Source organism: Anoplopoma fimbria, chromosome 19 (assembly GCF_027596085.1).
Source record: "Anoplopoma fimbria isolate UVic2021 breed Golden Eagle Sablefish chromosome 19, Afim_UVic_2022, whole genome shotgun sequence".
Taxonomy (NCBI): Eukaryota; Metazoa; Chordata; class Actinopteri; order Perciformes; family Anoplopomatidae; genus Anoplopoma; species Anoplopoma fimbria.
In genome coordinates this window covers 5,327,361-5,344,670 of record NC_072467.1, presented here as the reverse complement: position 1 = coordinate 5,344,670, position 17,310 = coordinate 5,327,361, and the positions used below count along the sequence as shown (strand labels likewise).

Genomic DNA, 17,310 nt, shown 5'->3' with positions numbered 1-17,310 from the left:
TTATCGCAATTATGTAACATTGACCGACTTAAAAAGGGCAAATTTAAAACCACAAGTGCAGATGCTGGATGTTGTTGTTTCCCCCCCAACATCTCAAGCTGTTTATCAAGGTAACCTATTAAATGTTGAAGGGGGTGATGCATTTTTAAAACAAACTTGCAATTAATTAACAATAATTACCACAAACTGAACTGAACTTTAACCCATTCGGCTCACTGAAGGTTTAGGGCCCCGGGGCAGTTGCCAATTTAGCCCTGATGGTAAACCAGCTATGGGTACATAAAAAGCTACATTGTATGCTGTATAAGAAGTGCTACCCTGAGCCTTCCACTTAGCACTTATTGCATTCGTATTAGTTTGTTGCACTTATTGTATTCATATTAGTTTGTTGCACTTATTGTATTCATATTAGTCTGTTGCACTTATTGTATTCGTATTAGTTTGTTGCACTTATTGTATTCGTATTAGTTTGTTGCACTTATTGCATTCGTATTAGTTTGTTGCACTTATTGTATTCATATTAGTCTGTTGCACTTATTGTATTCGTATTAATCTGCTTCTGCACTATACTTTTGCTCTGGTTTATGCTTTTAGATGCTTGTTTTAGAAAGGAGATGCACTTATGACCTCTGGTGACTAGTAGTTCTCTTGAATACCTATGTTGAATACACTTATTGTAAGTCACTTTGGATAAAATGACTGTAATGTAATGTATATTATCTGAAAAGTAATACTCTCATAAAGTCTCTGCTCTCTATGGAACAAATATGTCTATGTTAGTATGCTGCATGTTAGGACTTTAAGAAAAAGCCTTAAAACTCTTTTATTTCCAAAATCCCCCCCAAATGGTTGTAGATAACTAATATAGGGCGAGGTATGTATGTAATGCAGCGTAAAACGATGTTCCTCCTCCTCCATGTGACCACTGGAGATCACAGCGAGCCGGAGGAAGCGCCCCCGGCAGTGTGGAGGGAGTGAAGCGCCTCCTGCCTTATTTCCCCTCCTCTCCATCCTTTTACGCCGAACCAGAACCACTCATCTCTCCCCTCCTTCAGGCTTCACATCCGGGTCATCCGCTAGTATCTGTCTCTCGCGTCTGTGTGTCTTGACAGTAAGAATTATTCCACCCTCCGCCGTGCCGTACTGCAGAACCTCTGCCCGACTGCGCGGCTCGCCGAGCGGACACTTCGCCTGGCGTGGTGACGATGGAGCCGGTCGCACAAAGGCAGCGATGAGACGGTAGGAGGCTTTTTTTTTTTTTTTTTTTTTTTTTTTTTTTTTTTTTTTTTTTTTTTTTTGTATGGGCCAGTCCGCGGTGATTAACTCGCCCTAACGATGTCTAAGAGCCTCAAGAAGAAAAACCACTGGACAAACAAAGTCCACGAAGCGGTGATAACCCGAGGGAAGGAAGGGGAGCTGGGGTTCGAGCCGAAGGGGGGAGCGGAGAACGGCCAGTTCCCCTACTTCGGAGAGGTGAAGCAGGGGAAGGGGCTGATCCAGAGCGGCAAACTGGCCCAGGATGAGCTGCTGCTGGAGGTCAACAACATGCCAGTGGCCGGGCTCACCACCCGGGACGTGCTGGCCGTGATTAAACACTGCAAAGACCCGGTCCGCCTCAAATGTGTCAAGCAAGGTGAGATACGGTGAACATGAGAGGGGAGCTGGTCTAAGAGGCGGGGAAGAGTGTGCATGTGTGTGTGTGTGTGTGTGTGTGTGTGTGTGTTTGCTGTGTTTGTGTGTGTGTTTGCTGTGTTTGATTAAGATGCCATTTGTGCAGTCATCTGTCAGTCTGCATTGAAGGGACACGCCGTGTGTAGAGGTGGACAAGGCAGGGACCTGTGCAGGGGCCTGTTTGTTGTTGGACTGTGATTATGAGACGTAATGATTGGTTCAGTCCTCCAGGATCAGATACTATTTTGATTAGCCGATATGGAAGCCCGGAGCAGCCGCTGTTTTGTTTATCACAGTGTCGTTGGTTCGATGCCACAGCCTGGAGGGGGTGTGTCCGTTTAGTCATCACGCCACAGCCTGCGGTTTTCTTCTTTTTTTTTTTTTTTTTTGGTCGAAGACAGAGCTCGTAAAAAACCAAACAGGCCCGAGCCATAGATGAAATGTTTTTCTCTTAGCTGCTGTTCAGTCTGAGCAGCAGACAGTCAGTCAGTCAGACAGACAGACAGTCAGACAGACAGACAGACAGACAGACCGTCTGCTGGGTGCCAGTCCACACTCATTGCAGTATAATTATACACTGATGCCAAATGCTTTTATATTAACATGGTGTGCTTTAACTTCTGCCCCGCAAATTTCACACACATTGCCTCACACACACACACACACACACACACACACACACACACACACACACACACACACACACACACACACACACACACACACACACACACACACACATATTTTGTTTATGAAATGTTCCTGAGTTCAGAAGTGGAAAATAATTGTGCAGGTCTCTTCCAGTCATGCTTTGAGGAGCTTTTGAGTGTTTTGTTATTGTCAGCCGGTGCAGTGTTATGTGTGATTATTGTGGCCTCTGAAGCTCGAGGCTTGTTTGAATGTTTCTGAGCACAGCAGTGGATTTATGGCAACAGTGTTGACTGAGTGACCTGCTTCTGTCAGCCAGCGTAAAAGCAGGCAGGGTCCCTATACGACTAGAACATCGGATTGTAGGAACAGCGGAGGAGATAGTTATCATCACACTCTCTGAGGCTCAGTTTAAGTCCTTATAAGTGGCTAGAAGGGCTGCGTTCTCAGCCATGAAATGAGCATTACAGTGGCTTGTTTCTGGGACATGAGAAGAGAATAAAACAAGACGGTTTTATTTTTTATTTTTGGACAATGCCGAGTTTGCTCACAGAGGATTTGTCTTCGCACTCCTTTCCTGACTGCTCTCTCTCAGTCTCAGTGTTTCTGGGGGTTGCGTCACTGTGATTGATTATTGAGTTACAGCTACTGACAGTGTAAGAGTACTGTCCTGTGATGTGTGAGGGGTTAAATGCTAATGTGCACGTATCTCAGACAGGTCTATTCTCTCCCCCCCCTCCTCTCTTATCCATTTAAACATGAAGCTGTTTATTGAACTACCCACCTCAAACAGCTGAACGTGGTCTTTGAATGTCCTTGGGCCCACTGCTGTTTCTTCACAATTTGTTGTTGCCTTATATATTTTTTTTGCTCAGTCCGTATCTCTTGCTGTTATAGGTTCATTTGACTTCAACACAGTGGAGAATGCAGTGTATTTATGGCCGTGTGCTTGCAGACAGGTGCTGACACACTTGTGACTTGTGGAATCATCTACAGTAGAAGCAGTCCAGTCCCTCCGCTCAGAGGCCACCCCGGGCCAAAATCTGAAATGGATGTCCTGTCAGGGTACACATTCATGTCTCACTGCCCATGTGAACATGCACACACGGTTACACATTTTAGCAGACAATTTTCAGTCAGGTAGAAAGCCCCCTTCCGTCCTCGAGGGAGTACCATTGAGCAGGAGCAGTGACAGCACGGCCTGATGGACCTCCAGAGTGAGCTCACAATCTGACTCTGCACTAAACCTCCTCTCACACATCGTTTCAACTGCACTCATCACAGACTTTTAAGGGAACATACACATCCTAATACGGTATACTGCTTTGTAAGGAAGGCACTATCTTACAGCTTTTACTGGACCAAACCTGTTAAAATGTTTTGATGATCTGCTGCATTCTCAGCCAAATATACCGTTTTTATATTAAATATAATTATGTGTTGGCAAGTTTTCCTTGCATGTCAACAGTACGATGGCTGAGTGTTTTTCATGACTTTAGGTTGTAGATTTTATTTTGTATGGAGGGTTTGCAAAAAAAGTAAAGTTGTCTACATGTAGAACAAAAAGCTGTACAATGGTTCAACCAGACTGACAATTGAAAGGGTAGAAAGAGCCAAAGATCCCTCTGAGCAACAGAAACTGTTAGCTCTACATCAAAATGTGTGCAGAATTAAATAGCAACTGATTCCTGTTTCAGTGTCAAATACACAACAATGCCTTTTACAAGCCAGAATATCCAGATGTGTTGCTTAGCAGAGCGTTTGCTAAATACGTCACAAAACAAACTAGCACTATTGGAATATCAGCTGAACAAACTGTGGACTGACTTATCAGTTGAAATCTTTTCAATCTAACCTCTTAATAGACTGCAGAGGGCCCAAAGAAAAAGGCCTTCTCAAATATTTAGATTGCCAATGCAAGCACTGTTGTGGTTGATTATTATCGAGGGTCACTTGTGCTTTTTCTGGACTGGAAAACTTCTAAACTGCAGGGTGTTTGAGGATAAAAATGATTGCAACAGTATTCTCACCTGGCATGTAATCTATGAGCACATCAACTAAATGAAAGTTTAATCATTGAATTCTTCTTCTTTTGGGACCAAAACTATTTCAAATGTAAACAATATGTTTGGTTGTCTGTTTAAATGGAACATAATTGAAGGAAAGAAGAAAATTATTGAATATTTTAACTAGCTACAAAATCAATTAATCAATCAGTTGGTGTTGTTTTGCAGAGAAATGATATAAATGTGAGAGCTGAATTGCCAGGAAAGAAATCTTTGATTCTGCATCTCAAGAGGGCTGTTATATATTTTCCCACTGTGTGTGTGTGTGTGTGTGTGTGTGTGTGTGTGTGTGTGTGTGTGTGTGTGTGTGTGTGTGTGTGCGCATCAAGGGTCTCAGTTCTCTGTCATGCAAATGTCTGTGCTGAAAATGAATTTCAACTAATGGCAGCACGCACAGCAATATAAAAAAATATAAAAACGAAAACCTTCACCAGCAAATCAAAACCAAACAAAATGATTTGTATATTATTGTAAAGCTCTGCAACCGTAACATCATATTTTCTGGAGCACAGGTGTAAAAAATGTAATGGATGAAGGCTAAATTCTATTTAGTTGCTTCAGTTTCAGGGTCCTTGTGTTGTACATGCTCACTGGCACACTGTCATGACTTTTTGGGACACTTAAATAAAACAGAGCCATCGTTAGTGTTATTAGTAACACCTGTGCTTTTCCTGCTATGAAAATGTCTGATGTGAAAAGGCCCACCACAGCAATCAGTTCAATATTACATGCACATCTTTTGAAAGGATTGCTTTTGAGCTTCAATGATAAGAATATTTCCAAATGCATTTGTAAGTGAAAAACATATACAGTTTAAGATTCTCTTTTAATTGCTTGTTACCAAATGAGTTAATGGCTCGGTCCATCTGTTTGTAATTATCTGATAAACATCTTTTGTCCGTGTTCATCTCCCCTTCAGCACCAAGCAGGAGTGAAGTGAAAACGGCTGCTCGGCTCAGTGAGGCAGATTTCTAAAAGTGCCATGAAGATCATAACTGTCTAGAGGTGTTAGAACAGTATGGAGAGAAGTGTGACTGAGTGTGTGTGTGTAAGTGAGAAAGAGAGGTGGAGTTTCAAAGAAGAGTATGGTGAAGGTGTGAGAAAACACATATCGAGAAACAGAGCAAATCCTGTGATTTTATTCAGATTATCTTTAGCAGATTCCTCATTTATAAAATAAATAAATAATGATGTGTCTTTGTTGTGCACACACGTCATAATGACTAATGCACAATGGACAAAATATGATGGTGATAGCCTTGTCTTTGTCTTTCCTTTCTCCTTAATTAAGCAAAATTGCAACATATTTCAGTTCACGACAATGTGCTCGAATAGTTTCATAACATCTTGTTTATTCAGCTTTCATAAAGAGCTGCTTAACCCTATTTCTTTCCTGTGTATTCTCCATTTTTGGAAAAAATGGAAAAAAATGAATTCTCACACGTAAAATAAGTGTTGCACCTATAAATAACCCAGCCCTCCTTTTGGTTGCCTTTAATTGGCGTTAATCTTTTGTCATAAATAGCTATGGTGCGAATACAGTGATATAAATAATATTAATGTCAGCTATTTTTAACCTTGTATTTTTTCATTCCCATTACATCAGTGCCGTCATCCTAGGATAAATCCACAACAAATGATGATTTGCATAAGAAGAAAAGAATATCAATAATGCTATTTACCCTTCTGTGGATAAGAAATGCAGACTTAAAGCAAGAAACATGTCCCTGCCTGCCGAAATTCTCAGTTGGTAGTAATTTTCTTCTTTCCAAACGTTTTTTTGCCTCCCAGAGAGGAGTGTGGAGAAGAACAGACCCCAGGATGTTCTATCCATCCAAGTTTAGGAGAACAATATGTGGTGCTTTCTGAGGAAAAACAACATGAATTCAAAATGTTAACATGCCCTTTAACATCAAAAGTGGAGCACAGCCGGCCTCTGTCATGCTGTGAAGCAGCTCTCAGCCACAGCCTATATAGGCCAGGCTAGCTTAGGGCACTCTCTATTTACTAATAAAACTGTAAACATGGATTAAGCAGAGGAATAATATTACATTTTCTTTAGAAAATAAAGGCCCTTAGTTACTTTGGCAACATCTCCGTATCAGAACCGGAATCATCGCTAATTATGTGTAGGCTACTCAAAGGCCTACTAGGAGTATGACCCCTGATTTTCGTTGCTCACAAAGTACCAACACAAAAATAGACATATTCCTGTCAAGTTTTTCAGATTTACCACTCCGAATTCATAGTACTTTATGAAACACTCGGTCCCTGGTTCCATACAGAAATATAAAAAAACAGGGCTCATTTCCAGCTATCGATAGTCGATGTTGCCGGTTGAAATGAAGACTGTTGCGAACAGATTTAAATAGCTTTAGCTTGCTTAATTAAGCTAATGTTTATGTTAAGATCCTGTGATAACATTCTTATATATTTATGTGGTGGCTGCGTTGAAGATATAATGCTGTTATGATATAGTTATTAGACTGATTGTAAAGCTGCAAGTTGTATGTTATTCATTCCAACATAAACTTTGAAATGTTTGTAACCTTACTACTGAAAAAAACAACCTTGGAGAATAAACAAAGTGGTCAGATTTGTGTTTTAATATCCATCATTTTTAACTCCACTTTTGCATAGGTACGGATTTTTCGGAGGAGGAATATTTGATTAGTTTGGCCAACATCACAATATCCAACAGCGTTTTTGGTGGGAGGTGGTGGAGCATATAGCTTCCCCAAACAAAGTGCAAAACAGCCTTTATATTTACTCTAAACTCTGATATATTGCTCAGCTCCCATTTTTCTTTTCTCTAACCCTAAAAAAATAACTCTTAACAATAATAAAGATAATAACAGGCTCCTTGCCTTTGGTAGTAGGTGTATCTAGTTAGTCGGACTTGCTAACGTCTACTCTATTCCTAACACTTCTCTTGCAATTTTTAGGTTTTGAAAAAAGACAGCATCCTCCAAACACTTGCTGTCCTGAGTATTTCATGCACAACTAGGCCTAGTCTCTCCATGCCTAGTTATAGTTGTTAGGCTATAATTGGATAAACACAGTAAGTGGGAGGAGTTTAGATAGCAGTAAATGTGAGCACAAATCTCATGAAATAATTGGTGTATAATTTACATTTTAATGTTTCTAGAAAGTAGACCTTCGGGAATTGTTTAAAGTTGTCAAGTTTCCTGGCTCTGCTGTCCAAGTCCTGACCGCCCTCTTAACGTGGGTACAGTATGGAGGGACAGATGGAGCAGAGGGAGAGATGGCGACCTTCCTCTCCTCTTGTGTCGCTTTGTTGATGAGAAGCTTGAAGAATCAGTGCATAACATCCTGTCTGCTCTGTTGGTATTAATAACTCACCAAGAGATGAGTTCTGTCAGAAACGGAAGATGATTTTATTGAGGCTAGAAGCTGCTGCAACACGGCTCAGAGGATCAAACCCAAGCTGAGCCAGCCAATGACCAAATATTTAACCGGTCCAGTTAAGTGAATTAGGTCAATGTAATTATCCTCACCATGGACATACTGCATGGGACAATCTGGGACTGTGCTGCTGCATGTTCGTGAAATGTAAAGGCAGCGCTTGTGTGAATAAGACATGACTAAAGGGAGGTTTTGTCAAAACAATTTTGCTATCCTTCAGTCATAATAGGATCAGCGTTTCTACCAACCACAGTGATGTTAAATGTCCATTGCATTTGCTTCTTTTAGTAACACTGGTCTGTGATTGGTTGCGATGTCTTGCGATCTTGAGTCTCAGCTGGAGATTTGTGCCTTAACAACATAGTTATCGTTCTCATAAAGAGAAGAGTCGTTTAAGGGTTTTTCCAGAAGCACTGACCTTTTACTGATTGATCACCATGGCGATGTGACTTTATGATGCAGTGTGTGAGGTCGTAAGTATTTCACACATGTGTTGCCATGAAAAGCAGTTCATCTGGCTGAGATTAAAGACCATATTCTTATGATTATTCATATTATTATTAATTCATTGTGTGTGTGTGTGTGTGTGTGTGTGGATTGTGTGTGTGTGTGTGTGTGTGTGTGTGTGTGTGTGTGTGTGTGTGTGTGTGTGTGTGTGTGTGTGTGTGTGTGTGTGTGTGTGTGTGTGTGTGTGTGTGTGTGTGTGTGTGTGTGTGCGCACATGTTTATTGTGGGATGAACAGGAAATGATAAGGTTGTTGATGCGTCTCTGTGAGTTATCACAGCATTACATCAGATGTTTTGGAGAAATTACATGATCAGAGGTAGCTGGTCATTTAAGTCAGCAAATAAAAGAGTCAGAGCACGAAGAACTTGTATAAAAATCCAATCCTATTAAAATCTTTTTGATAGTTCTTGACAATTTACTCAAAAGTATATTAATATAATCTGTCTAAAAATGTGAACAGTTTAGCATGCCATCAGTGCCGAGCCAACAGAAATGAAAAGCAAAGTCATTTTACTTTTAAGAAAATATTTTTTCACAAGGCATATGCATTGCAGCATGTGTACAAACCACTGGCTTGTATGTGTATGCTTGTTTGTATTTACCCCTCCTCTTGATGGAGCATCCTTATCTTGAGTAAATTCATAGAGAATAATGTCCCTTTCACACATGCAGTCTATCCCTGAAATGTTCAGGTACCTCCGATATTCCACCTCAGGACCAAGTTAGATTTTAAGGGGAAATGCCAGTATGGCTATGTTGTGAATGAAAGCACTAGCATTGCAGGACAAGCACATAAAAGTGTTACCTCTGCATTAAAACAACATTTTACACAGCAGCAGCACACTCAGTGGATATTTTAATGAAGCAAATAGCCGTGGTGGAGGAAGTATTCAGACGCCTTACGTAGCAATATCTCATTATAAAAACGCTCCATTTCAAGTAAAAATCCTGCGTTCAAATATGACTTTAGTGTAGGTATGTATTTAAAGTATCAAAAGTAAAATGGCCCCTGTCATTATATTTTACTTATATTACTGATGCATAATGCACGGGCAGCACTTTACTGGTGTACTCGGTCGAGTTGGAGCTAGTTTTAGATATCGTTGAGTTGTTTTATCTAAAACAGTTCAGCAGATTTTATAAACCCATCGTGTTTTGAATGCAAGATCCTAATTTGGAAAGTAACTATTAAATATAGCTCTAAATAAAATCAAATAAAAGTAGTGGACAAAAAGTACTAGTTTGAGAGACACAACCTTCTCTCACCTCTAGAGATAGAGGTGGCTGGGACATCTGGCTCATTATGAAATCTACATCAACGTGAACAAAAAGTAATTCAGTCTGTAGATGTGTGACATTGTGTGTCTGCTGGCACACACACACACAAACAAATTCACAGTAGAAGACATGACGTCTGCCAACAAATTGTAAGTACTGTTTGTGCTGACACAGAGTCCCCCCTCCCAGTTTTACAGAACGTATCTTATTCAGTCAGACGTCACAGAAGGTGGTGGATGGTTTTCATTCATTGACATACTGTAGATTAACCAGCAGCGCTAATCTGATAGCTTCAGATCTGAATGAGAAGGATTATAAAAACTGGAGTCAGGAGCCGCTCCAGCTGCATAACTGAAGCTGGTGGATGGCTACCAACAATGGCTGCGATTTTGTGACTTTCTAAAGAGGCTCACCATCATTCCTGAGCAGAATATCTTGGATTGGAGCTAAATCATACACTCAGTATTATGCTGTATATTCACTGAATGTAAAAAACATGAAAGACATTGTCACGATATTGAGTTAAAGCTCTTATTATACATTCACACCTCAACTGTTTCAAAATCCTCTACTTTGTCTTCTTTTTAATCTATATGTCCATTGTTTTTATGTTATTTAGAGTTAAATGAAGAGATATTGGATTTGACCTGAATTTAACTCATCATTGTACCTCATATAATAGGTGCTTTAATGTTAATGCATCAGTTAATGAATTAGTAGGATTTAATTGCTGGACTGATAAATTGCACTGCTGACATAACCATGTTCATTGCAGCAGCAAGCTTTTACTGGAAGAAATCTCAGCTGATGTGCTTCATTTGCATTCAGGATCATTTCATCACTGTAGTTGATGCTTCGTACCAGTAGAGGACAGTAACCATCTAATCAGTTAGTACTCAGTGCAGCTTCTCTTCACTGCACTGACAGTTCAGAAATGATGCTGTCGATTTGACTGTCCAGTATTTTATCAGTAAAGTTCTAAACCTTTGGCAGTCATTCTTTATCTGACAGTTGTTGCTGTCTGCAGTGCTGAACTGCTCCGTAACTGCTCCGAAAAAGCTGTTGCTGTTGTCATAAAGAGACTGGTGACTGTAATTATAACCAAAACATCTCTTCTGATTTAAGCCCGTCTAGAATCATAGTAGTACTAAAGCAACTCCACTGTACTAAAGCAATAACATCCAGCTAGAAATACATAAACATGTGTTGTATCTTTATGTTTACTTCTTTGTGTCTTAAACAGCAAATCATGACTATGTATTATAGGCACGGTATAAGATTTCCACTTGGACGGCAGTTCCCTTAAATCCTAAACATTTTAGTGGCACATAGTGGTATCTATCCATGCAGATAGTTTGGGTTTGATCTGCCCAGAGATGGAAGTATCAAACACTAAGGTGTCAGCCTCCAGAAATAATAGAAGTGAAAACAATTCTTTTGTGAAACTGTGAACTTGAAAACTTGTCATCCTGGAAATTCCTAAATAATCAAACTGCAAACAGGGACCATTTTTTTTGTCAAAAATGATTTCTAATGAAAATGGTCCACATTGGGTCTGGAGCAGGGACATTTTTTCTGTAAAAAACTTTTTACAGCATTAAAAAAATCTGCTTTTGTTTTTTCTTTCCCAATGTTGTGAGCACCACAGACACATTTCTAGGCCAATAAACCAAATCTATCTGCATGGCCATTTGTTTAGGTATCCACTACATGATAAATTGTGTCTTTTGGGGGAGATTTTGGAGGACCCAACCCTTTGAATAATGGTGTCCCTATCCAAATCGAGGTGACTACTAACAGCAAAGTAACAAAACCACACTGAATTTGGGTATGATTCAAATATGTTAAACTGCTACAATGTCAGTGTTGGCATCAGTGCTTTGTTAGCATTGTCTGATCCAGATATGCATTTCAATTTGAATGGTTGATTACAGAATGTAATACGTTTTGGGTCTTCTCTAGTAATAGTAAAAACATTAGAGCAATGTATTTGATCATGGTGTTCAGAATGAAATGAGTCTTAGCAAAACGTCTGCTTTGTGAGGAGCTCATAAGAATTTTTCCACCTGACTTGTTAGGATGTGAGTAATGGCCACTTCTTCGAGGTGACTTTATGTGCTGTTCATATAGTTCATCCTAACATGTGATGAAGGAAAAAGAAAGGAGAAGTCAGCACAGTACAGTTGTTCAATTCAATTAATTTTGGTTAGGATTAAGCAGCATAAAAGGCGCCCGTAGCGATACAGACAGGCTTGATTAGACTATCAGACCATTGCACTCAATTGAAGCATTAGAGAGGAGAATCTTTATGATACTCAGAGGGCAGCCTTCTGTCTGCCACAGCCACAATTATTCATTTTTGCTTTTACTGGAAACACACCCCAGCTGGTTTTAACCCCTCATGTTATTGACAACTGCACCCCCAATCCAATAAGTTTCTCATTACTGTTGTCTCTAAGGCTCCATCATATCTCTTGCTATTTTCTCCCAACTGTTGTTACTTAAAGAACGGGGGATAAAGTGTTTCAGCCCACACACACATTTTCCCTTCCTCCAGAGTTGTATTCCTTGACTTTTCTACATCCTCTCTCCTCCTTTTCTGAAGCTCTCAGTCAGTCGGTTGCTTTAATTCTCATTAAGATGCATCCTGCTTATTGTGTGAGAAGCGCAGCTTGAACTGGAGAGTGCAATCAGGTGTGACAAACATCTCCATATAGCTGCATTTAAAACAGGAGCCACCACATACACAAAAACACGCATCTCCTCATGTCTCATCAGCAGAGATGTGCAGACGAGGAATTAATTTGCTCACTGTGGGAGGTGGAGGAGGAGGAGGTACATGGAATATTATGGTTTGAAATTCCTATAACCTCCCTGTTTAATTTTAAAGTCACATTTATAGTGTGGACTTGTTTCCCCTTATACTGACTCAGAGGATGTAAATGTGTGTCTGGCCTTGATTACGGTGCTGTGGAGAAAGACATGGAGGAACATCATCATTAAGACTAGTCTGAGGATGGGGGGGATCAATATTAAGACCTTTAGGAGAGAGGCTCTGCCATTTACTATTAATAATGGCCCCTGCCGCCTGCTGTAATAACATCATTAGGAGTACTGGAAACAGATACTTCATCCACAACTAAATGGCCTCACAATACACCCACATGTAGAAAGTATCACTACATGTACGGTATAATTCACATTCACGTCTATCTCTCTCTCTCTCTCACACACACACACACACGGAGGTCAGATCAGGATGGCATAAACAGGACCACTGGAGAGGTGGATGAGGACACAAGGGTGATGGGACAAAGGACGAACAGAGAGGAGACATGAGTGGCTGAAGGGAAATGGAGAGGGAAACTAGACAAGTTCTTTAGAGAAGACATAAAGGAACACGTCCAGATCGTACAACATCAATTTAAGATAAAATTAATTTTATTAATCCAAAAGGATTTCTTTTTGTGCTCAAGTCGCTCAATATACATATGGACATATATGCATTACAGTCTGTATATAGTATGCTAAAATAAAATGCAATGAAACAAAAGACACAAAATAGAGAAATCCTTGTGCAGGAGCCTGGTGATTAAACTTAATAGTAAACTGTACAGCAGTGATTACCATTGGAAAAAAGGAAAAAAATAGAATCAAGTAGAATTGTATTCAAGTCATATTTGTAAATGAGCCCATGCATAGCGGGTTTCATGCCATATAAGTCTAAAGTTTATGTTGCTACAGCTTATTTTGTATGATGGCTTTTATTTTGTTATTCCCTTATTTTGAAAGTTAGAACGGAAATGATAATTGTATCTGCTAATTAACAATGGGAGAGTGTAATTTGTGTTTAGCTCAAGTCGAAGGTGGCAACGAGGTGCATTTGATTAATTCAAACGTTGAGTTAATTAGCTAAGGTTTAGTTCCTATTAGCCAAGTAACGTTTATGTAGCGGTTACTTCTCTGTTCAAACTAATTTACGACAGTTAGCTAGTTACCTAAGTTACCGCTTGACGTTAATGACGTGCACGGAACACACACGGCACTGGAGTCGACCACCAGTCAAGGCTTTTCTTTATAGGGTCATGATGTACAAAAACAGACACAGAAGACACTTTTCCACTTTAGGTTAACTCAGGATAACTTACATGTTGCTTTGTTAATGTCAAATCTTGATAGCCTGGCTAGTATCAGACCAGTTTAGTTTAGTTTAGTTTCTTTATGGTTCTCTTATTAATCAATTTTTTTCACAGCAGACATTTTGACTTGGTACAGCTGGAAAATCACAGGTGCAACTATTAACACTGGTGATGGCTCCAGTAATGTTGATGATTGCAGTGGATCAATTAGCTAGTAATGTAATTAGTTAGCTGTGAAATAAGGCATTTCAATTTTAATTTGACTCAAAATGTTGTCCCCACGTCATGTGCCTAAAATCTGTAGGAATACTAAAAAAAAGGGGATTTAGTTAAAGGTGTATGATAATGGTGCGTGATAATTGAATGTCAGTGTCCATCTGTGTTTGGTAGTTGTTGACCCAGTAGGTAATTGCTGAAGATGCTTTGTTTGTACAGAGAGGCAAGAAGGGGATGAGCAGTATCGTCTATAATGTCCAGTAGCTTAGAATTTGGATGAGAAAGCAGACGAACACATATTCTTCTTTTTGCTTGTGTATGTTTGTTCCAGTCAAGAGTTGATACACTGACTCCCGCCCTGCAGTTTTGTACTCCTCTGGAGCGGGTGTGACCTCTTGTGGGAGTGCAGGTCGGCTATCGATCACCAAGTCTGTCTCTTCGTTTTGTTCTCCATGACAACCACTCGGGTACAGCACCACTTCACCTTAGCTCTCTATCCATCAGCTCAAATCTTGGCCTTTAACACGCCAGACAGCCCCACACTTTACTTCAAGTGGTAGCATGTTATGTCTTTGTTGCTCGGATTATATTAGGTGTTTGTTTGCGGTACGTGTCAGGTGTATCTGTGCTTTAGTAAGGGGAAAAGGAGGGAGTGTTTATGTGTCAAGCATAAGTATAGCGTGTCTAGCTAACTTTGACATGATGTTGCACCATGTTTACCTCTTACTGTCTTTTTGTATTTTTCTAATTATAAGGTTTCATTTGCAAGTATGTGTAAACATTTTGCTGCGTGTGTATGTGCATGGATAGAAAGACTTTGCATGCCAGCATGTTTTCCTGAAGCATGACTTCAGGGTTGTTTGCACTTAAGAGTTGAGCAGTTAAACTTTGTGAAGAGAGAAAGTTAGAGAATCAATGTGGCATAACTGTGCTTCCCTCCTCTCTGAGCCTCCTGGGAGAGTGGGCATGTCAGACCTCATTATGCCTTCCCAAATCAAACAAAATGGCTCCTGTTGGTTTTTCTACCAGGCAGCAACCTTCCAGTTCTGAAAAGTGAATCCAATGTGGAAGTGCTTTAAGCCACGCGTCAACCTCCAGTGCTGAGAAATGAATGCAACGCGGAAATGCCAAAACTGCAGTTTCTCAAATGGCCACTTGAGGCTGGCTCCAAAGCGAGTCAATCTTTATCGGCCCTAATGTTTAAATGCCTAACTTTACAGCAGAAATTAACATGTTTACAGCCTGGTACAAAAAATGTTTTTGGTCTCTAGAGATAATTTCACCGTGCTAGAAAACTTCTCAGTTTTTTTTTTCATGACCGGGGTGATGCAAAAATAAGTCTGATCGTATAGAAGTCTCTGAGAATACCACCCTACTTCTGACTTGATTTATTATCCCAGTAAACATGAGTTTATGGTCTCAATTGCTAGTTTCAGGTCTTCTTCAATACAGCATGTTGTCCTTTTAAGAATTATGGTCCCATAAGAGTAAAATAGACGAAAAAGCCGGGTATACAATGCTTTAGGGTGTGGCCACATTGTGATGACAGGTCCCTTAAATCGTTTTTGGTAGCCTAAAAATATTTTATTCTGGGTTTGGTTGCATTAAGCGCCAACCTCCGGTGTCACTTCTGGTTGCACTAAAACAAGATGGCAACAGTAACAGACTGCCGAAATTGCCAAACCTAACACTTCAAAACTGTAGTCCCCAAAGCACCGTTTGAGTGATTTACAGACTATGGATTCTACATCCATCTGCGCCTCCCCCAAGCCTCATTTTGTTGTAACAATACAATGCATTTAGCTCTGCCTTGTTAGAAGAGAGTAGGTTTTAGGAATATATTCATTATGTTGCGTGTCAGTCTAAATCGAACCATTTTTCTGATATTGGCTTTTCAATTAGATTTAGTGTCGAACTGCTCCTATTACAGTGAGGCTACAACCTCTAGTTGAAGTTATTTTTCAACTATTTTGATATCAATTTATTGTTTGCGACATTTTTAGCAGAATAAATTTAAACATTCATTATTTTTGGGTTCTCAGATTTGAGGAGTTGCTGCTTTTCTGTTAAAGTGAACTGAACAGAAAACCAAAGCTGTTTTATGTCAAAGTTTTACACTTAAAAATCATGCCTTCATCTGAATAAATGAAAGATATGTGCACAATGAAGGTAAAAATAATGTCAGTATGATGTTAAAATAGAAATAGAACAGCATAGATAAATTGTATGGCAGGTGAGACACATCTTCTGAGTGTGTAGTGCACATGCTGGTGAGCTTGGCCTCAGGTCAGATGCTGTTCCAAGGAAGACGGCTTATCAAGATAAGTGACAGGTGTTGGAGTGTGAACTCGACCTGCTGAGGGCTCGAAGGGCAAGATGAACAAATTACTTATCTATCTCTGGGAGGAAATTTGTATTATTATCAGGCCTGCTATGTTGCAATTTTTTATATTTTGCACTGTAGTTTCATCTAATCACAAAGATGTAAAGATCAATAACAGCTTGTGAATGTGTTAATTGTTTAAACAATGAAAAACAAAATGACAAGATCTTTGCATTTGTTTAGATTTGGTTTTAAATTTAGGATTAGGGTTAGATATTTAAGATTTGGTTATATATAGAATAAATCGTTAGCAAACATTGGAATGAAACAATGATCCAAAAATGTATCTGACTGTTAAATGAAGAGAGAATCCAGATCCTCTGGGAGGAAGGGAAGCACTGTCTTCCTGACTTCTTAGAGAGTATAAGAGCCACAGTAACAGATGGAGTTGGTGTCAGATCTGCTTTTTTTTTTTTACAAGCCTGTGGTTCCTGGTTTGCTTTTTCTGGTAATTACACCACTGTCTTCAGTGAAAGAACAGCACCTTGATATCACAGTGGCCGGCTGGTGACCCCACATACATATCTGATTACTGTTAAGATAAAATATCAATAGTGTTCAAAGTTGAGGAGAGTAAAAACTCAATCTAGTCAAACAATAAATGTACTTACTAGGGTGTCCCAGCTACAAGGTATATCTTTAAATTACACAATTTTGAATGGTCATGAGCTAAATATTGTCTTATCTAATCTTATAGCTATTAAGGATGGATTTGTTTATATTTTACTGTGTTCTCATTTGAAATGGAAGAGTTGCTTTGGCCAGTTTTATATGAGTGTCTCTTACCTATCTGTTGCACATTGAATTATAGGACAACAACAGGCAAAACATTCTGCTCATGTGGATGCATGGACCTCTGCTTTATGTCACACCCTATTCTATCTTTCCACATTTCCTGACTGCCCCTCAACCATACTTTATACTAACAATTGAGAACAAAGATGGCCAAAACAATCAAATGATTTAAGTATGTTT

General features: G+C 39.6%; 1 protein-coding gene across 1 annotated transcript in view; it reads left to right on the top strand.

The window, feature by feature from the left end:
* The first annotated feature begins 1,335 nt into the window (after positions 1–1,335).
* LOC129108909 (membrane-associated guanylate kinase, WW and PDZ domain-containing protein 2-like) overlaps positions 1,336–17,310 on the top strand; it is a 74,726-nt gene continuing 58,751 nt past the window's right edge. The window contains exon 1 of the mRNA XM_054620835.1: positions 1,336–1,633. Coding sequence (XP_054476810.1) covers positions 1,336–1,633 — 298 coding nt within the window. The remainder of the gene's footprint in view (positions 1,634–17,310) is intronic.